The following is a 21,397-nucleotide window of genomic DNA, read 5'->3' as shown; positions in this document are numbered from 1 at the left end:
GTGATTTTGGAGCCCCAAAAAAATAAAGTCTGACACTGTTTCCACTGTTTCCCCATCTATTTCCTATGAAGTGATGGGACCGGATGCCATGATCTTCGTTTTCTGAATGTTGAGCTTTAAGCCAACTTTTTCACTCTCCACTTTCACTTTCATCAAGAGGCTTTTTAGTTCCTCTTCACTTTCTGCCATTAGGGTGGTGTCATCTGCATATCTGAGGTTATTGATATTTCTCCCAGCAATCTTGATTCCAGCTTGTGTTTCTTCCACTCCAGCGTTTCTCATGATGTACTCTACATATAAGTTAAATAAGCAGGGTGACAATATACAGCCTTGACATACTCCTTTTCCTATTTGGAACCAGTGTGTTGTTCCATGTCCAGTTCTAACTGTTGCTTCCTGACCTGCATACAGGTTTCTCAAGAGGCAGATCAGGTGGTCTGGTATTCCCATCTCTTTCAGAATTTTCCACAGTTTATTGTGATCCACACAGTCAAAGGCTTTGGCATAGTCAATACAGCAGAAATAGATGTTTTTCTGGAACTCTCTTGCTTTTTCCATGATCCAGCGGATGTTGGCAGTTTGATCTCTGGTTCCTCTGCCTTTTCTAAAACCAGCTTGAACATCAGGAAGTTCATTGTTCACATATTGCTGAAGCCTGGCTTGGAGAATTTTGAGCATTACTTTACTAGCGTGTGAGATGAATGCAATTGTGCAGTAGTTTGAGCATTCTTTGGCATTGCCTTTCTTTGGGATTGGAATGAAAACGGACCTTTTCCAGTCCTGTGGCCACTGCTGAGTTTTCCAAATTTGCTGGCATATTGAGTGCAGCAGTTTCACAACATCATCTTTCAGGATTTGGAATAGCTCAACTGGAGTTCCATCACCTCCACTAGCTTTGTTCATAGTGATGCTTTCTAAGGCCCACTTGACTTCACATTCCAGGATGTCTGGCTCTAGGTCAGTGATCACACCATCGTGATTATCTGGGTCATGAAGATCTTTTTTGTACAGTTCTTCTGTGTATTCTTTCCACCTCTTCTTAATATCTTCTGCTTCTGTTAGGTCCATACCATTTCTGTCCTTTATCGAGCCCATCTTTGCATGAAGTGTCTCCTTGGTATCTCTTATTTTCTTGAAGAGATCTCTAGTCTTTCCCATTCTGTTGTTGTCCTCTATTTCTTTGCATTGTTTGCTGAGGAAGGCTTTCTTAAGTCTCCTTGCTATTCTTTGGAACTCTGCATTCAGATGCTTATATCTTTCCTTTTCTCCTTTGCTTTTCATTTCTCTTCTTTTCACAGCTATTTGTAAGGCCTCCCCAGACAGCCATTTTGCTTTCTTGCATTTCTTGTCCATGGGGATGGTCTTGATCCCTATCTCCTGTACAGTGTCACAAACCTCATTCCATAGTTCATCAGGCACTCTATCTATCAGATCTAGGCCCTTATATCTATTTCTCACTTCCACTGTATAATCATAAGGGACTTGATTTAGGTCATACCTGAATGGTCTAGTGGTTTTCCCTACTTTCTTCAATTTCAGTCTGAATTTGGCAATAAGGAGTTCATGATCTGAGCCACAGTCAGCTCCTGGTCTTGTTTTTGCTGAGTGTATAGAGCTTCTCCATCTTTGGCTGCAAAGAATATAATCAATCTGATTTCGATGTTGACCATCTGGTGATGTCCATGTATAGAGTCTTCTCTTGTGTTGTTGGAAGAGGGTGTTTGTTATGACCAGTGCATTTTCTTGGCAAAACTCTATTAGTCTTTTACTGGGAGTTAAAACCTGAAATGTCGCTCTTTCAGTTGTTTCTTGCTTAAAGAATTGCTCTCTGATTAATCTGTAGATTAACAATCTTCCCTAATGGTACCTTTTTGATGAATAGAACTTGTTAAATCTGAAATCCGCCATATCACGTCTTTACTTCTGTTGTTGCTTCTTGTTTATTTGCTAAGTCACGTCCGACTCTTTGTCCAACAGTATCGTGCCAGACTCCTCTGTCCATGGGAGTTCCCAGGCAAGAATCCTGGGGTGGGTTGCCATGTCCTTCTGCAGGGGACCTTCCCTACCCAGGAATCAAACCTGCATCTCTTGTGTCTCCTGCGTTGGCAGGTGATTCTTTACCACTGAGCCACCGGGTAAATCCTTTTTTCACTGGTAATAGTCAGTGCCTTTTGCATCCTGCCCCCGAAATTTTAGCCTATCCCAAGTCGTCGCGATAGAACCTGTGTTTTCTTCCAGAAGTTTTCTGGCTCTGTCTGTTTAGGTCTCTGATTCCTACGTTTTGGTTCTCATGTACAGGATGAGATGTGGGAGTCAAGATCCACCTTCTTACATATGTATAGTCAGTTGTCTTAAACCACTGAGACACCAGCTTCCGAGACTGGGGACGCACTGCTCGTGCGTGTGCGAGCCCTTATTGGGCTCCGTGTGCTGTCTCCTTAGTCTGTTTGTGTGTCCACAGGTTGGTGCCACGGCGTCTTGCTTGTTGCATCTGTAGAGAGAGCCTTGAAATCCGCTATCATGTGGGTTCCAGCATGGTTCTCTGTTTTTCTAAATGATTAAAAACTTTGAAATCATGTTTTTATGTGTAAAAAACTCAGTGCCGTCATCCTAGTTTTTAATATCACCTTGTCAAGGCCACATCTCTGTGCTTGAACCAGATGTTTTTTCCTTAAAAGAACTGTCGTACAAGGAACAGTGCGTGTTAATCTTGATGACAGCCGGTTAGAACGACAGAAGAGTGAGTGGAAAGCCTGGAAATCTGGAGTGTGTTCTAAGAATGCCTTTAACTCATTATGATATTTTCGGTCATGCAATTTTCCCATTTATCTGTCAAGTGGAAGTAATGCTGATCAGAATGATCAAAAAGCTAGCATGGAAAAGGTATATAAATGCCCCCTTAGAATTATATTAAACAGTTTAAATATATGATTTATTGGCATCACCTCTTAGGATTCCTTGCGTGGAAAGCTCTAAGAACTCTCTTACTTGAATTACTTTATAAAACAAATGTCAATTTCCCTTATTAATATAAACTCCTATTCTCCCATCGTGCCCTAAACCTTTCATCCCAGGCCTTTAGTATTTTGAAAGATGGCTTCAGTGCAGCAGTGAAATGTCTTTTTAGTACATCACACACACCCCTCTGCCAGGAATGAGAAGCCGGGCCTGCACACCCCTCTGCCAGGAATGAGAAGCCGGGCCTGCACACCCTTCTGTCAGGAATGAGAAGCCGGGCCTGCACACCCCTCTGTCAGGAATGAGAAGCCGGGCCTGCACACCCCTCTGTCAGGAATGAGAAGCCGGGCCTGCGTTTGGCCAGGACATGACTTGACAGAAACTTCTTCAAGGGTAGCTGCCAAATCTGTTTCTCTCCTTTCGGTCTGCAACTTCCATTACCAACAACTCTTGCCAAAGTTAAATTTGTGTGTGTGTGTGTGTGTGTACAGATGTTGAAAACATGAGCCATCTTGTAGGGGTCAGTCAGAATACAAGAGCCAATATTCCCAGAAATGGAGTGGTCAGGTTTCCTACAAAAATGTGCAGAGATTGTGTTTCTGAAGATGAGGGTTCAAGTTAAAAGCAAACAAAAATACCACAGAACATATAACAATTTGTTTTTCTTTTTTTGAAGGATTTGTAACACTGAATTTGGATCCAGTTCCCTTAAATACTTATTGAACTTCTCTCTAAACGTGGCTGTTTCCGAAGAAGTATATTAATATAAAAACCTCCTTTGCAGCTATTAAAAAAAATAGGTCAATAAACCCTTTATTTAGAACTTCTGAATTAACTGCGAGGGCAGCATGGCAGTACATAGCAATCAGAGCAGAAAGTTCCATGAAGCTATAACCTGAAAGAATCCAATGGTTTGATGAAATCTGTGGAAACAAAGACCGGCTTCTGCCCGTGGATCTTTTCCGCAGTGTCTTCCTCTGTGCCTGGGAGGGTAGTCATGAATAATTCCTATTGTTAAATACTTTCGCGATGCTGAGAGGCCACAGGTAATCCCACGCAGCCCCAGGTGCCGGGACCCCTCTGGCCTACCACAGCTGCCTCCATCTGCTCCCTCCGCGGGGACAGTTCACGTTCAGGAAGGGGAACTGAAGGCAGGAGAAGAGGTGCGGTTGGTCTGTGCGGTGTTGTGAGCGCGCAGATTCTGGGCTGGCTTCATCAGGCGAGGCTCCCGTGAGTTACCTTCGATGGCTCAGCAACTGCCCCTGGCTGCAGGGGTCCAGAGACCCCTCGGCTCCTCAGACCTCTGTTTGATGGAGAAACAGGGCCTGGTAATGGGACAGGGGTGAGCGGAGGGGACGGCCAGGGACGAGGAGAGAGTGGGAGGGAGTCAGTGAGGCTGCGGTGTTGGCGATGCAGGCGTGGCTTCTAGTTGATGCGCGCTCTCTCTGTCTCTTTTTTGTTTTTAAAAAGACTTCCCAGCTGCCTGAGGATTTTAGGAATCTGCATGGAGGACCGGGAAAACTGTCATGAGGCTTTACTTACCTCCTGTGATGGTCTAGTCTCTTGCCTTCTGTTTTTCATTCACACCTTTTTTTTCTCATAGAGAACTTCAAGTCCGGTTTATCTCTTCATTCCCTTCTCTTTTTTTTCCCTCTCAACAAACTCTTTTTTTTAGTTGCTGTTACACACGAGGCATTGGGAAAGCGAACCTGAGTGAGGTGGAGCCCCTTCTTTGAAAATGAGCCCAGCTTTAATAGAGGAAGCAGACCAGCGGGTTCACGATGCCCGTGAACGGGCCCTGAGTGTAGCACGGGCCGCCTGTGCCCATGGAGGGACAGCTGCACCGCGTCCCATGCAGGAGGGTCTGAACAGGCTTCCTGGTCACGTGGGAACCAGGCCGCCCTGGAAGGGTGAGTCCTGTTCAGCCAAGAGGGGAGCACACCTCCCTGGGAGACCCCTGAGGTCTAACTGGAGCTGTGTTGATCCTCCACCTTTGGAAGAAAAAGAAAGAAAAAAAGACAGTTGTGTTTTGCATAAAACCTTTTGCCAGGGATAGATTTCTACAGGTTATGCTTTGTGGAGTTTAGCCTTTTAGTGTGAACTGAGTCCCTCAAGACCCTCAGGGTGTGTGTACAAATGGACACGCGTTCACGTCTGTACCACTCGGATGGAGGAAGAGCGCACGCCGGCTGTGTCGCTGAGCTGTGTGGTGGCCGTCGCTTTGCCCACATTCTAGGTGGGGGGTAAGGCTCACAGGAGGCTCTGCTCTGCGTCTGGAGCCCACTGGGGGTGGGGCTGGGCTGGGATTCAGCCCTAGCTCCTGTCGGACAGGAGCCCAGGAGTTTTCCGTTGCCGCAGCGATGCTGGCGTTGGTGAGCGCGGTCACGTCTTAGTGTGGGTGAATACGCGTGCAGGCGCTGGCTGAGCACCCAGGGTCACATTTTCTCTTAATCCAACCATAAGGACAAGACAGGTCGTCTTTCTCCAGAGGAAAGAAAAAGTCTCACCCTTAGATCAAGAGAGCTTGTTCCTTGTCAGCTGAAGGCGTGATAAGCAAGGAGGTGGGGGACTAAAGACTCAGCGCAAAGATAGCAGAAGCAGCACGAAACAGCCAAACTGAGGGAGCCTTCCGCCGGAGACGTTCAGGAGGGGCAAGTCCCCTGCCTGGTGCGCCTGTGCCGGTTTTCAGACGTGAGACTTCGCGAGGAAACAACAGCGGCGAGCTCTCTGGGTTCTTCTCTTTCTTTTTTCCTGTTTTAGTCTCGGGTGCGGATTTCACCCCCATTGCTTTTTCGTAAAGCAGCTGAGCGGCGGGATGGCTGGAGACGCTGTCTCAGCCTCCCCTCAGCTGCTGGCTCCAGTCCCAACCCCAGAGCAAGTCGAGGGAATCTGAATGTGTCTGCTGGGACCCTGTTGCAGAGTTCCTATACAGATAGCTGGGAGTCTGGCATTGCTGTTTTTCTTTTTTTTTGCTCAGAAGGCACTTGGGTTGAACTCAGGTTGCGTCTTAGTTCCAAAAAGAATAGTAGACATTTTGAAAGCTCTGCCTGCTAGCTCCTCATTCACAGGCGTGCACGTTGCACCAGGCCAGGAGCTTGTCTGTCTGGTTTCTTGTGTGTCCTCGGTGATCAGAGCACCTTGCAGGAGCTTAGGGAGGACGGACGGGACAGGGGTGGCTGCGGGGTGGCTGTGGTCAGCAGTAGGTGCCACACGGTGGTCCTCACACCTGAGGGTCTGAGCTGGGAGCCCTTCCGGAGCGCTCAGCGTGAACAGTAGGGGTGTGGCAGTGAGGATGGCGGGTGTGGCAGTGAGGACGTCGGCGGTGACCGCAGCCACCGTGTCTTCCCTGTGTTGGTACACACGCAGGTGCTGCCTGAGGCATTTTGCATACAGGGTCACATTGGCTCTTAATTCAACTGCAAATACAAGACAGGTCATGTTGACAGACCTTCGTTTGCTAGTGAGGACCCTGAGGTCAGAGAGGGTGCGACTTGGCCACTCCTGCTGTGCTTGCCTCGCAGATGGGTCCGCAGGCGCCTTCTCAGACTCTTAGTGCTTATCGTCCCTGCTTCTCCAGACCCCAGCCGCCCCCTGGCTCTGCAGAGCCCCTCCTCAGGGGTCCCCTCTAGCCATGCCCGCCCGCAGTCTCTCCGCCTCTCTTACAGACACTCCTCCTCCAGGCAGCTTTTGCTGGCCGTCCTGCTCAGCTTCCTTCCTTCCTTCCTCCTGCTCCCTGCTCCTGGAAAGTATGCTGTCCTGGTTGGCTTCCGGCTTCGTGTCCACTGCAGCTGGACTCTTGTAGCCACTCCCCTCCTTTGGCTCCATCCTGTGTACTGACCGTGTGTCTTCCCCGAATCTCTGCCCTGCTCTATCTCCCCCGCCCCACCCCAGATGTGCCCCCTCTAGAGCCGTGAGCACCAGCCTCAGCAATGGCTCCCGGGGTCCCGCTGGCCTCTCCTGGCCCATCTCCCCACACGGCACTCTGGGTTTTCCGTAAACTCTTCACATCTACACTTTGCACCTCGTTCCCGCTGCCTGGAGCCTTTTCTACCGGTTCTTCCCGTGGCCACGTCCTCTGGCCTTTTAGCTCAGCTTGCATCTCACATGTCATCCTAGGAAGGCCTCCCTTGATCTGACTCAGCCGCCCCTTCCTGTTAAAGACCCTTTTCTATTCTTTGTAGCATTGGTGACTGTCTTACATCACCTTCACTTCTTGGGCGATACTCATAGTTTGCTGTGATATCTAACTTTTACTGGAGTGGAAGCCCCATGAGGGCAGGACTCTCCTGTACATCATTCCCTTCTGTATCCCAGAACCTCTGTTGTTTTCAGGATGGTCTAGACATTTGGCAAATGATAAGTGAATGCGTGGGGCTTCCCTGGTGACTCAGTCGATAAAGAATCTGCCTGCCAATGCAGGAGACCTGGGTTCAATCCACGGGTGGGAAAGATCCAAAGGAGAAGGAAATGGCAACCCCTTCCAGTATTCTTGCCTGGAGAATCTCCATGGACAGAATGAATGAGTGAGAGAATGAACAAATTTATGCCTGGCCTCCTGAGACTTAACTCCAGATGGCTCCGACCCTCGGGTTTTCCCGCCGCTCCTCTCGCCTCCGCTTCGACCCTCGTGTGAGCATCTCTGCCATTCTGCACTTGCCACAGGTGGTCAGAGAGATCTACAGCGGCTGCAGCGGGCCCGCCGAGCTGGAGTGCCCTCCCCCGCCGAGCTCGCCGGTGCACAAGGTGGAGCTGGAGAAGGTAAGGGGCGTGCTGCTTTCCAGGAATTAACCTTGTGGCTGATTTAGGGCTTCCTGAAAGTCTTAACAGCACCTCTGAGAATTTAAGCATTTCTAGTTGAAAAACAAAAAGAAAAAAAAAAAACAAACAATGCACCCCTGCTGTGCCTCTGCCTGCCGGGTAGGAAGCGTAGGTCAGCTGCTCCACTGACCACGTGGTCTTCATCCTCTCCAGCTGTAGATGCAGGAAAGGAGTGTGAAGGTGTCACAGGCCACTGCCTGTAACACAGCAGCGTGCGATCAGCGGGCAGCTCTGTGTTCTTCTGGAATACGGCAGGTGCTTCCCGAGTGTCCCTTCCCAGAGGCTTATTCCCCACAGACAGGTTACAACCCGATACGCCTGCTGTCTTTCCCTGATGGTGTTCTGACAACATCCCCACCACCCACAATCCCAGCTCTTCCTCTCAGCCCACACAGTGCGAAGGAGACCAGAAGTCAACCCACAGACTGGGGTAAGACATGTGCAAAAGACATCTGAGAGAGGACTTGCGTTCAGAACAGATAAAGAAGTCTCAGAAATCAGTATGAACCAAAAATCCAATAAGAATACAGATAAAGGTTTTAATAGATGTTTCCCTAAGGATGATGACCCTTCAGGGTCCCTTGGACAGCAAGGAGACCACGCCAGTCAGTCCTAAAGGAAATCAACCCTGAATATTCGTTGGAAGGACTGATGCGAAAGCTGAAGCGCTGGTATGGTGGTCACCTGATGGCCACAGTTTGCCCGTATGTGCAGAGACCCCATTTCCGTGGCGAGCCCCAGCTTCCTGCCCCGTGGGGTCCTGTTGGTGGCCTGTCTCCCAGGAGCGTCCTGAGCCCTCCCTGTTGACCCCTGCCCCACCCATGGACAGTTCCTTTCTGTCTACTCTTGTAGCCAGGGCTCTCTAGAGAAACAGAACCAAAGAGTCTGTGTGTGTGTATATACATATATTTTATATGTATTATAAAATATAATTTAAATATAAAATAAAATTCTACACGCAAATGAGAGACTCATTGTGAGCAACTGGCTCAGATGATTATGGAGCCAGGTTAGGATGGTGTGTCTTGGTGAGGGAAATAGTTTATGTACTCCTAATATTTTTTCAAAATTATTTGCCGGAAAAAGTGATGTAGCATGTGTTAGTGTAAGCTCAGGGAGTTTTTCCTTTGTTCTTTTGATGTTTTTAAAGCTTTTGTGGCAAACCAACCAGATCGTCTTATGTTATAGCTGAGCCCTAACCATCTCCAGATTATTGGAACGTGGCCCACATTTTCTTTCATTTTTGAGATAACATTTGGCTGATCCACGATACATCACTTGGTCAGTGTGGCCATGGTAAGGTAACTTAATCTTTTTATCCTCACAGAAACTGTCTTCAGAGAGACCAAGTTCAGATGGTGAGGGTGTTGCAGAAAATGGAATTGCTATGTGTAATGGAAAAGAACAAGGTGAGTTCTGCTCATGCCAAAAATATATAAACCAAAAAAAAAAAAAAACCCAACTCCAAAACAGAAACATGAAAACATGACGACCAGGTCTGTAAATCCTTATTATGTAGAAAATGTCCTCAGTAATTTAGTGATGCAAGTGTCATCGTCCCGCATTACACAGACAGAAATCCAGAGGGCTCCCTTTGGTTAGCACTGTCTCTCCAGGTCTTCATTTTAATGCCACCAAGCCTTGGTCTAGGCATTCTCTTTTTGTCTGGGTATGTTCCCTGCGTGAATTTATTGTATTGTGTCTCTTTTTCTGGGGTTGGGGGTGGGCGCTGTGCCGCCTGGCTTATGGGCTCTCAGTTCCCATCTGAACCGAGACTGAACCCGGCCCCTGGCAGTGAAAGCACCTGCGTTCTAACCACTGGGCAGCCAGGGCTCCCTGGGCCTCCCGTTTTACTGCATGACCCACAGCAGGCTACTTCCTCACCTGATTTATCCCTGGGACAGATGTGCATCAGGGGCGGGGTGCCAGCATCTCGCTGGGAGACGTGGTTGGGGAGCGGGGGAACCTCATGTAAGTGGAATAGTCTAGCGTTTGTCCTTTTGTGGCTGGTAATTTCGCGTGGCATGGCGTCTTCAGGGCTCATCCCCGTTGCGGCAGGCGCAGGACTCCCTTCCTTGTTAAGGTTGGACAGAATTCCCTTGTGTGGGTGGATCACGTCTCCTTCTCCATTCATTCACCGATGGACATTTGGGTGGCTTCCACCTTTGGGCTATTGTCAGTAATGCTGCTGTGGGAATGGGGGTACAAATACTGATTTTTACTTTTTCCCTAAAGTCAACTTTATAAAGGTGTAAGTTACACATTGTCATATTCAGCCTTTTTGGCATATGACAGACACATACATGTAACCTGCATCGCAATCAAGACGCAGAACACCGCTGTCACCCCCAAGATGTTCCCTGGCAACCACTGACCTGTTTGCTGTCTGGGAAGCGGAATCGTATGGGGTGCAGCCTTCTGGGTCTGGCTTCTCACTCCGGGTATTGCGATTTGGGCGGATCCACGAGCTGAGTCAGTCGTCCGTTCTTTTTCTAGGCTGAGAGGATTCCAGTGTAGATGGGCCAGTTAGGTATGCACCCCCGACTGGAGAATAGCAGAGTGGTTTCTGGGTGTGAGTGGTTTATGAGTGAGGCTGTTGCAGACGTCCAGGGCAGGCTTTTGTGTGAGCATGTAAGGTCTTCACTTCTCTAGGCTGATGACTCGGGTGGGGCTCTGCAGCCGCTGGCACTCATGCCTTCTCACCAGCCTTCTGTTGCCATCTTTGTTTTGTTCTTTTTACTTTGGCCATTTTAATAAGTGCTGTGTAATTGTGCCTTTAGAATGCATTTTCCTGTGACCAACAATGTTGAACATTTTTTAATATTTTTTTGCCAACTGTGTATTGTCTTTAGCTGTTGTTGCTCAGTCACTCAGTCGTGTCCCACTCTTTGCAACCCCATGGACTGCAGCACGTCAGGCTTCCCTGTCCATCACTATCTCCTGGAGCTTGCTCAAACTCATGTCCATTGAGTCAGTGCTATCGTCCAGCCATCTCATCCTCTGTCGCCCCCTTCTCCTCCTGCCCTCACTCTTTCCCAGCATCAGGGTCTTTTCCTGTAAGCCAGCTCTTCGCCTCTTCGTCTTCGACATCAGTCCTTCCAGTGAATATTCAGGGTTGATTTCCTTTAGGACTAACTGGTTTGATCTCCTTGCTGTCCAAGGGACTCTGAAGAGTCATCATCCTTAGGGAAACATCTATTAAAACCTTTATCTGTATTCTTATTAGATTTTTGGTTCATACTGACTTCTGAGACTTCTTTATCTATTCTGAACACAAATCCTCTCTCAGACATCCTTTGCACACGTCTCACCCCAGTCTGCGGGTTGACTTCTGGTCTCCTTCGCACTGTGTGGGCTGAGAGGAAGAGCTGGGCTTGTGGTGGGGGGGGTCTTCCCTGTGCACAGCCAGCCCTGTCTCTGCTCCCCAGGTGAGCGGCTCTGCCCGCCCGGCTCACCACACTCTGTCACCGGGGCAGGGGACTGGGGCACAGACGTCTCCTGGCTCAGAAAGGAAGTCGCCGCAAACGGAAGAGCAGTCCCCCCCATTAAGAGTCTTGGAGCCCAGATCGTCTGGGCTGTTTTGATACGTCACGGTTTACCCCAAAGGGTCATGATCTCTGCCTCAGCCCATGAGATTTTCTAACTCTGTTGTTTCTGTGTGTAATTTTAGTTCTTTGCGTCGGAAGTTGTTCGGTGGAAGGTATCATCTCTGTCTTCACAGGGCACATTATGTGTCATCAGAGCCAGGAAAGCTGTCTTTAAGTTCTGCCCTGAAATTGGACAGCGTGCAATCTCAGGGTTCCTGTTCAGACGCCGAGGCTCAGTGGGCACTGCTGTGGCTGGTCTCTTTCCTTGCTTGCCATTTCCTCCCCTAGTGTCCCTGCCTGAAATTAGGTTCTGCAGAATGGTATTGTATGTCTGGACATACAGATCAGTGCCTGTGTCTGCATCTGACGGTCTCGTTTCCTTTTAACAGGACCAGCCTTCTCTGCTCTGTCAAGGTGACCTTGGTTCAGACACTTCTGCCTGGCATGGAACTTTGCATATAGTCAGACCCCCAGTGGATAACCGCTGAAGGAAGCTAATAGCTTAAGTACATCCTGACCTGCTCCCCAAGCTTTTATCCTTGCTGCACACTCTTGGCCAATTTGCACTTGAGAAATTCCAATAAAGCCCCTTTGATCCCAGCCATGTATCAGCTCAGACAGATTTCTCTGCTGGCTGTGTGGAGGAAATCCCGAACTCCTGCAGCTTCCCCGGAATGTTAGACTCTCAGCTGAACACGGACACAAGCCAGACTCTGTGACAAGAGCCATAGGGATTGACTCTAAACTCTGGCTTCTTCTTTCCAGGTGTCAGGCCCCGGCATGTAATGAACCAGTGCAGTGTGATTTTGGGTAAATTAGTAGAGTTGCTACTGATACTGCAGCTGATGTGAGAAAAGAGAATTGAGTCCCTGGGGCTGATCTGTGTGGGAGCGACGGTTGTCCCTAACTAGCCCTGCACGTGTTTACCATTTAATCACGGGCTAACGAGTCTGTTGGTGGACTTAGCAAGTGCTAAGTCGCTTCAGTCATGTCCAACTCTCTGTGACTCCATGGACTGTAGCCCACCAGGCTCTTCTGTCCATGGAATTCTCCAGGCAGGAATACTGGAGTGGATTGCCATGCCCTCCTTAGGGGATCTTCCCAACCCAGGGATCGAACCCACATCTCTTAAGTCTCCTGCACTGGGAGGTGGGTTCTTTACCACTAGCACCACCTGGCAAGCCCCCAGGTGGCATCAGTGGTAAAGCAGGTGAATAGTCTGATGGCATTGGCCCCGTGTCCCCATTCCTCCCGCCTGACCAAATGTCAGACGCCTAGACTCTCACTGGTACAGGGACCAGAGACCCGCCCGGGCTTGTGACACTTACGGCTGTAAAACGCTGCGTCACCACCCCTCCCCGCGCCCCTCCCCAGCTTCACAGTGCCGCTGTCTGGACTGTCTCTCCTCCACAAGGTCTGAGTGGAGAGTTCTGAGTCGTTAGGTTTTTCTTTTTAACTCTACTATGTGAATACCATCCACATATTCTTGTTCTATCAACATATTCTCCCGTTCCTACAGCTTTGGCTTTTTCTTCCAAGGATGGCCTCCCTTCTGCTTTTGCAAAAAACAAAAACAAACAAAAAAATCAATCCATGGGCTTTCAGAGAATTAAAGGTCCTTGCTAACGTCTTTTTTTGTAGTCGAGTCCAGCAAGAGCTTTCCCAACAGTAGCAAATCCTCATCAGATTGCAAGTCAGTCTGACAATTCAGCTTTCTCACGCATCACCTAGCAGGGAATGACTGATTTACGCTCCTGAGCTTTGCAGAAGGCGCCTTCTGAGCACAGAGCGCCCTCGTTGAGAGGACCTTCTCAAAGCTTAGCTTGAATGAGACTCTGGTCAGAGATTGTCTCGACGCTCTTGAGAAACCACATAGAAGGGTCACCCACTGCTGCTTTCACTTTGGTTTGGAAGAACTGAAATCAGTGGTTTGGGCATTCCAACCAGGGATTCCATGTCTGACGGCAGCTGTGGAGGGGCTGTGCCTTCAGATCGGGAGATGGAAGCAGGTTCCTGGTGCTTTATTTTACAGGGGGTTGCGTGTGGTGGGAGAGCGTAAGAAGGGGTCAGAGTGACCACCCCGTGTTCTGTGTTTCTAACATGACCTGGTCCGTGTGAGATAGCACAGATGTGCTTGTCTTAGCCCAGGCTGCCTGCCGTAATGAGATGCCACAAGGCCCTGTGGCTTAAACGACAGAGATGCGTTTCTCACAGTCCTGGAGGCCGGAAGCCCAGGATCCAGGTGCCGTCGTGGCTGCCGGTGTTGGCTGCCAGTCATGGCCCCCTTGCTGGCTTGCAGATGGCCATCCCCTCACTGGGTCCTCAAGCGGCCTTGCCCCGCATCCCACAGGGATGCCAATCCTGTCGGACCAGGGCCCCACCCTTAGACCTCACCTAACCGTCAGTGCTTCCTGAGGGGCCTGTGTCCAAACACAGCTGTACGGGGCTTAGGGCTTCCCATGTGTGAGACGTGGGAGACGCCGCCATCGTCCATCTGCCGTTCACGCTGTAGTGTGGCTTCTTACTCAACTACATTGTAACTCCTCCTGGCCTCAGACGCTGTTAACTGTCCCTTCTTCCTGGAGAAGAAATCAGGGTTCAAGCACAGGGACTGACCTCAGGGACCTCCCTGAGTCAGGGCGGGAGAGGGGAAAAGGGACACGGAGCCCCGAGGAGGCTGGGCCTAGCCGTTCCGCACGTGGGGTGGGGGGCAGGGTGGAACCTAGAAGGGGGCCCTCGGCCCCACTGAGCGGCCGGCGTGGGGGAAGGAAGTAGCGAGTGCCTCCACTTTCAGAGGGCAGGCGTCGTAATCAGGCCGACGGCTTATGGTCTCACATCCGAGTCCTCTTTCTCTGCGGATCCCGTGTGGTTGTGTGTGCTCCGTCTCTGTGGGCAGAGGGGCGCTGAAGGAATGCTTGACTTGCGTTGCCTTTTCAAAGGGTCTGTGCCGCCCTCTGGGTTACAGATAGTGAGATGAGGGGTCCTCCTGGAGAGGCCTGGGAAGGGGCTGTTGGGAGGGGTCTTGGGACTCAGTGATGGCGTCTGGCCTTGATGCCCTGGGGACCTCTGGGCCCTCCCAGCTCATCCACACTGAGCGAGGCTGTACCTGACCCGCCTGGAGGCTCGGTGTCCTGCGAGGCCCTCGGCTCCAGGGTCAGACACGGAATAGCCCCCGGTGACGGCTCACTTCCCAGAGGTGCTGTCGGTCCTGGAGGATCCTCTTTGTCCACCCCGGTCTGCACCTGGTCCCCACCCTGTGATTCTGTCAGAGGTTGTGGACCAAGCCCGCAGGGGCTGGAGAGAGCAGATGGCCGGCACGGGTCAGGCATGGAAGAGCAGCCGGCGGCCGGCGCTCAGTCTGCCAGGGGGCCTGGGGCTGTGGTCAGCCAGGCACGTCGGTCCTCACGCATGGCTGCTGGGTCTCAGGCCCTGCCCCCACCCGCCATCACTTACCAAATTGTGGGTTCAGAGTGGCTAGATCTTCCAGTTTTCCAGGGGAAGCCAGAGGTCATCTTTGTGCAAAACAGTCATGAGTTTTATGTGTACAACTGAGCCCTGCCGGCCAGACGGAACCCACGGGGCTGGGGCTGGGATGCGAGCCCGACAGGTCGGCGAGGGCTGGCCGAGGCTCCCCGAGGACCGCCCCCTCCACCTGCCGGGCCGCGCCCTGTGCCGCCCAGGATGCGGGCATCCAGCCTGCCTTCTGTCCCTTCCAGCGTCACAGGCTCTACGAGAGCTGATGCTCTTCCTGCCTGGACGGCTCTGCCCAGGGTTTCTGCACAGACGCTCCTTGTGCTTAGCTCCTGACTGCTCGGCCCCTCTGCTGCGTGACCCTGCCTCAGGTCTACAGAGGCCTTGCCATCGTGAAGCCTCCCCCAGGGGTGCGTGTGGATGTGTGCACGTGTGTGTGAGCTCATGTGTGCGTGCTCAGCCCCTTCTAGAATACGAGCTTCCTGGGAGCTCCTGTTTGTGCTGTGTTCTCTAGACTCTAGAATCACAGACACAAAGCAGGTACTCGATGAGTGAAAATTTGGGGAAAGAAAGTTGGCCACAATGCATGCTTTATTGTGATGTTTTTTTTTTTCCCCATTAAAGTCTACCATTGAAACATGCCTTTTTGTCATTATCTTTTTTCTTCACAGTTAAGAGGAAAAAAAGTTCCAAATCAGAGGCCAAGGGAACTGTGTCTAAAGTCACTGGGAAAAAAATCACCAAGATCATCGGTTTGGGAAAGAAAAAGCCGTCGACGGACGAGCAGACCTCCTCGGCAGAGGAAGACGTGCCGACATGTGGTGAGACGGGGGCGGGGGGCTGTATTACGAGATCTGCCCCTTCCCTGAGCACGGAGACCCTCTGCGGGCGACCTCTGTATTGCGTTCGTCTGAGTCTCATTGGTTGGGATTGTGATGGGTTAAGCTGAGGGAACGGATTACACTTTCACTGCTGTTTTTTTTTAATTCATTTTTTTTTACACTGCTTATTAATGATGCCCTTGCAAGGGTTTGAGATGACTTCTGAGGTTCTCTCAAGGTGAAAAACAGTCTCTGTTTGATCCCACGAGGCTCTCCCAAATTCCTTTTAAGCAGCTTTAGAGGGAAATGTGTATGTGTCCGGTTGGCCAGCAGAGGTGTGTCAGGTGTGTAAGCACGTTTACACAATCCCCAGCAGCTCCCCACTTAGCCTGAAGTCCTGCAGCTCAGCTGTCAAGGAACGCTCTGCGCCTCAGACTCAGTCGGGCTGGCTGACCCCCGCTCCCCTCACCGGTCTTGGTCCAGTAAGGGGTCTCTGGGCAGCCCTTGTTGGCGAGGCCGGGGAAGCACCAGGGAGGTGGTGGTGATGGCTGAGACTCCCCTACTGCCCCTGCTTGGCTGGGCCAGGGCACGGGAGAGGAATCTGCAGAGAAAACCACATCCGGTCTAGTGGCAGAGGGCTGGCCTGAAGCAAGGAGTCAGAGACGAGTGTGTGACGGCTGGCTTGTGGTCACAAACCCGAGGGGGAACCAGGTCAGCCACGGGAGAGTGGTGGGGACGTGGCCTGGATGGGGCGATGTCAGGGACCATCTCCCTGCAGAAGTGGGACTGTCTGTGTGGTGTTTCCTAGGCAACCACACTCCCGAGAGTTAGGCGACTCTTCTAAGTGGAAAGTCTTCAGAGTCTGAAAGGTGGACATTCGCTCTTTAAGAAAATGGGGAGTGGGCTGTGCTTTTCAGTGGCCGCGGCTCATGGGCTGCTGTCCGTCAGGGCCAGTGCCTCAACGGCTGTGTGCGTGCTCCGTGTTCCACCCCTCTCTCCCACTCTGGCTGAGCCTCTCTTCTGGCCAGGTGTCGGGTTATTTGGGGATGCCAGGAGATAAACAGCTCTTAGATGCTGCCCATTGGTGCCCAAGTTGGGCCCCCCACACACAAAGATGAGTTTATTCAGCTGATATCCCATCCTAGGGCGTGGCTTGTGCTGAGAGGGCGGTGCGAGCCTGGAGCCGTGTTGGTCGGGAGGAAGGGTCGATTGTGGAGCGCGGGGCAGGTAGACTTGGGGTGGGGGTGCCTCCCGAGGGGAGGGCAGGGTGGGTTCACAACTTCCCCCTGGCTTTCACAGGCATGGTCCTGAGAAGTCGTGATACACAGGAACCCCCTGGGCCGTTGTGCAGAAGCGCGTGTGGAGTGGAAGACAGCGGGCAGGCAGTGGTGGGGCCTCACGGGGTGGAGGCGTCATCTCGGGGAGGCCCCCGTGAAGTGGCCACTCATGGGTTGATCTGGGAGGGGAGGTGGTGACGTCAAAAGGAGACCAGGGGTCTGGAAGCGCCGTGCACACAGAGGTCCTGAGCTTGGCCTTCGTCAGACAGTCGGGTCACAGAAGCGAGCGCACTGACCCACGTTCTTTGCACAGAGCACAGCCGCCCTGTAGAAGCTAAGCCAGCGGGCAGAGCTCGCGGAAGGACTCGGGGAGGGGGCATTGTTGGTGCCAGGGCCATGCCCTCTGCCTTCCTGGAGCAGCTCACAGCCCTGACGGCTGGGCTGGTTTCCTCTTACATTGGCCCCTGGAGCCACGATGGGAGTTCGGGGTTAAGGTGGGAAACGGGAATTCTCCAACAAAAGGGGATTACTAGTTTAGCTTTGTTTATTTTTGTTGTTGTTCTCAAAACTGCTCTAGGCCAGTGGAGGAAAGAGAGGTTCTTTCCTGAGAAACGTTTGTATGGAAGGGGACTTGGCCACTTGAGGTCCAGGCCGCTTGCTGTGCGGGAGGACGCTGAGCTGAGGAAGGCTGTGGGGCTCGTCCTGAGCCACCCAGGGAGCTGGGGGCAGGACAGGGCTGGCCTGAGGGCCTGTCTTGCAGCCCAGGTCTGCCCTACCCCTCCTGTCCCTCCCAGGGCTTGCCACCTTCGTGACTTCTGTTAGCAGCTGGGGGAGCGCGTGCTGGACGGCGCAGTCGCAGTGAGGCAGAGTCGTGGGGGTCTGTAGCCTGTGTGGGTTTCCACCAGGCTCTGAGTGGACACCTGTCACCTGTACTAAGGGAACACCCTCTGTCCACATGGTCTTAAAATGATCATCCAGTTCTTGGCTGTGCCAGGGCACAGGAGAGGACTCTGCACGGAAACCCAGGGGGAGAGTGACTGTGTTCCATGATGTTAGAACAGCTGCAAGCCCTCAGGCAGGAGAAGCCGCTGGATGAAGGCTCCCACCCAGCCTGCCCGAGGAGACTTCGCAGCTGCTGTCCTTGCCAACAGGAAGGGTGGGGCTGCTACGGGGACAGGGGACACTCCCGGGGAGGGGGCGACTGGGAGCTGAATTGAGATCTCTTCCCTGGCCTCTGGGTGCACCAGAGGAATGCCCATGGGTAGGAGAGGGTGCTCTGCAGGTCCACACTGCCTGGCTGGCTGTGCCCCCCGGCTCTGCCCGACCCACCCAGCTCTCCCTCCCCCTCAGTCGGTGGGCGCTGTACCAGCATCAGCCAGGTCTGCTCTACAAGCAGTCACTCAGCCAAGCTGGTCCAAGACAGGCACGTGGGCCCCTGAGCAAAGACTGCCGTGTCCTTTGCTTGCCCGTCTCCAGCGCTCAGGGTTCCAGCGTCGTCGTCACTGTGTAAGCTCAGCTGTGGTTCCCAGGAGATGTGCGTTTCGCATCTTTCTTTCTTCTCCACCCCGTTTCTGTCTGTCTAGGCCAGGCCCCAGGCCTCTCAGCTGTCCCCGTTCTCCTTCTCTGGACCCCTGCAAGGCCACCCATCACGGGTTTTGAACCCTTGGACTAATGATGCTAATCGCGTCGTCCTGTGCTGAGTCAGCTGAGGGCCTCTGACAATCTCGTCTCGGTTGGGTTTTCCAGCTTTTCCCGCTAAGTTACTAGATGAAGATGCAGGTTGAATTCACCCACCCCACCCCCCCCCGCCCCCCACCCAGTTTTGTCCCCAGCACCGAGCAAAGAGCCTGGGATACAGCACCTCAGTAAACACTTGTAGACCGAATGATTACCGTAAGCAAATTGCAGATTCTCTGAGCCTCGGGTTCTCTTCCTGTGAGATGGGCTCATACTCAAAATTACTTTGTTTTCCTTAAAATTGAAGGTAAAATTATGAAACATTAGGCACGTTGCCTACCTCACAATTTACGCTCAGTACATGGTCTCCATTATTCATTCGTTCACCTGAAAAAGCCTAAGCTCGCCGACACGGTCAGCCAGGTAGGTGACTGATGCAGATAGTGTCTACACTAGGAACAGAGACTGATGCAAGGGAAGGGCCCCAGGTGCCAGGATGGAGGCCTTCCTGGAGGCAGTGTAGCCTGGACAAGTTGGAGGGACTTCCTGGTTATTTCTCAGGCCCCTCCCAACTCTAATGTTCAGTGACTCTGATGTTTTCAGCAAGAGTTGTCGGTGGATATGCAGGAAGGTTATACGTCTCACTTTTTATCGTAATCCAGGCACAAAAGATCAGGCGACATTCGGTGAGGGGGAGGGAGGCAGGAGGCATTCTTGGCGTCTGTCACCACGTCAGGGGCGTCTGGAGCTCTTGGGCCCGTGTGCCCCCTGGAGGGCACGCGCTTGGGGCGGAGGGAAGGTTCTGGCGTCAGTGTCTGTGGGGCCAGGGTCAGCTGTTAGCAGTGTCTGGATGTCGGGTCTCCCCTTCCGCCCTCCCGCCGGCAGCCCTTGTTGCTCCTCGACTGCCCTGTTCCCCCCGCCAGTTACAGATGCAGGCCTGCGGAGATGAGAGGAGCAGTGGAAGTCCCCACAGACGTGTGCCCAGAGCACAGAGGTCCCCTGGGCAGCACCACCCTTCCCCGTCCTAGAGGAGGCAGTGGACACTGGCCCCTCAGCCAGGCCTCCTGCCTGCCCTTCTGCAGCGGCTGGGACTCAGGAGCCTCCTGGTCCGCACATAGCGGGATGCGCGGGTGCCTGCAGCTGCCCCCTCCGCCTGAGCCCGAAGCTGTGCCTGTCGGGTCAGCCTCAGGCCGTCATGAAACTGCGCCACGCTCGTCACCACGCTCTTATAAGCAGCCTTAAAGAGTTCTTTCTTCAGGATTCGGAGCAAAGACAGTCTCAAAACATCAAACGGAACTTTGCAAATTGTTCAGATACAGTAACTTCTCACCATGACATGATAAGTGGGAACAAACAAGCAAGAAAAATCAAAGGATTCTGGCATTGTCTTACTGGCAGGGCACTGAAGTGACCAAGGCCAGCCTGCGCCCGGCCGTGGCTGCTCCTTGGTGCCCCCTGGTGGCGGGTGTCTGCTCGGCTGACCGTCTCGGGGTGGACGGGTCCTGTGTTGGCAGCGATCCCATCACAGACTGGCCGTGTGTGTGTCTGTGTGTGTGTCTGTCTGCCTGTCTGTGTGTTGGGGGGATGGGTGTGTGTGTCTGTGTGCCCGTGTGTGTGTGTGTATGTGTGTGTCTGTCTGTCTGCCTGCCTGTGTGTGTGGGGAGGGGGTGGGTGTGTGTGTCTATGTGTGTGTGTCTGTCTGCCTGTGTGTCTGTCTGCCCGTGTGTGTGTGTTAGGGGGGAGTGGAAAGAAGACTCCTAGGGGACACGGGGCCTGCCCTCTGGCTCCAGAGGCCTCAGATGGGCCACATGCCGTGTCCCTGCCTGACCTCTCCCCACCCAGGAAGTAGGAATGTGGGCTGCCTCTTGGGAGTGGCCGGTGAGCCTGGCGGGGAGGCCACGAGCCAGATGTGGGCTTGTTTCCGTGGCGCTTGCTGTTTACAGAGACAGGCCTCTTACCCACTTTGGTTCTCATTTCGCTTTTCCCTTTTGGGCACTGTAACTAAAGATGAGGAAGGCGTTAAAATATGGTAATTGCCTGTGAAGTCACGCTCTAAATAAAGTGTGAATCTGTCCAGTGTAATCATTCCTCCTGTGACTCGCATGTTGAGAAATTCACAGCATTTGGTGACTCGGTCAGGGAAGGCGGGCCCCTTCGCCGCTCCACGGGTTGGGTCCTTCTCTTGGCAGGCCGGGCAATGCTCAGAAGCTGCGACACACCCCACACACACAAACACACACCTCCCCAGCCCTGCGCCGGGGACAGGTGCGCCCGCGCGGTGATTCTAAACTCCTGAGGATTCTAAGCCCTGTGGAAGGCCAGAGGAGTCCCGGCACTGCTCCTGGCAAGCCAGACGTGCCTAAAGTCCTCCAGAAACCTTTTAGCTTCTCTTCCTTCACCGTCCCTCCCCGCCGTCTTCTGCGTCAAGGCCAGGTCCCCACAGTAGCGTCTGAGGTTTCCTGTGATCAGGTTCCTGGACGTCCCAAGTCTCAGTTTGCCGCGCTCCCCACTTCTCCAGGCCTGAGGAGCTCCCCGCACCTCCCAAGGCCCAGGTGAGGACGTGCCCTGGCTACGCGTGAACCTGCACTCTGCCGGCCCCGGGGTGGCGGGGTGGCTGTGCCCCCCAGTGCCCTGTGCCCCAGAGCCCTTGCAGACGTGTGCCCTGGCAGGCTCAGGCAGCTGAGAGGCGCCCCAGGCTTCAGCTTATTTCTTCTCAATCATGCACACTGTCCTGCTGTCCATCGGCCATCCTGTGTATCCATTCACATCCGAACGCACACACAGTGGA

At 52.6% G+C, this 21,397-nt stretch overlaps 1 protein-coding gene across 3 annotated transcripts in view; it reads left to right on the top strand.

Annotated features, from left to right (window-relative positions):
- Positions 1-21,397, top strand: part of AFAP1 (actin filament associated protein 1) — a 149,507-nt gene that overhangs the window by 91,036 nt on the left and 37,074 nt on the right. For all 3 annotated transcript variants that reach the window (XM_019963268.2, XM_019963267.2, XM_070791870.1), the window contains exons 7-9: positions 7,621-7,716; positions 9,104-9,185; positions 15,506-15,655. In XM_019963268.2, the coding sequence (XP_019818827.2) occupies positions 7,621-7,716; positions 9,104-9,185; positions 15,506-15,655 (328 nt within the window). The remainder of the gene's footprint in view (positions 1-7,620; positions 7,717-9,103; positions 9,186-15,505; positions 15,656-21,397) is intronic.

The sequence above is a fragment of the Bos indicus genome, chromosome 6, assembly GCF_029378745.1.
Source record: "Bos indicus isolate NIAB-ARS_2022 breed Sahiwal x Tharparkar chromosome 6, NIAB-ARS_B.indTharparkar_mat_pri_1.0, whole genome shotgun sequence".
NCBI classification, from domain to species: Eukaryota; Metazoa; Chordata; class Mammalia; order Artiodactyla; family Bovidae; genus Bos; species Bos indicus.
This window is presented reverse-complemented; position numbering and strand designations above follow the sequence as displayed.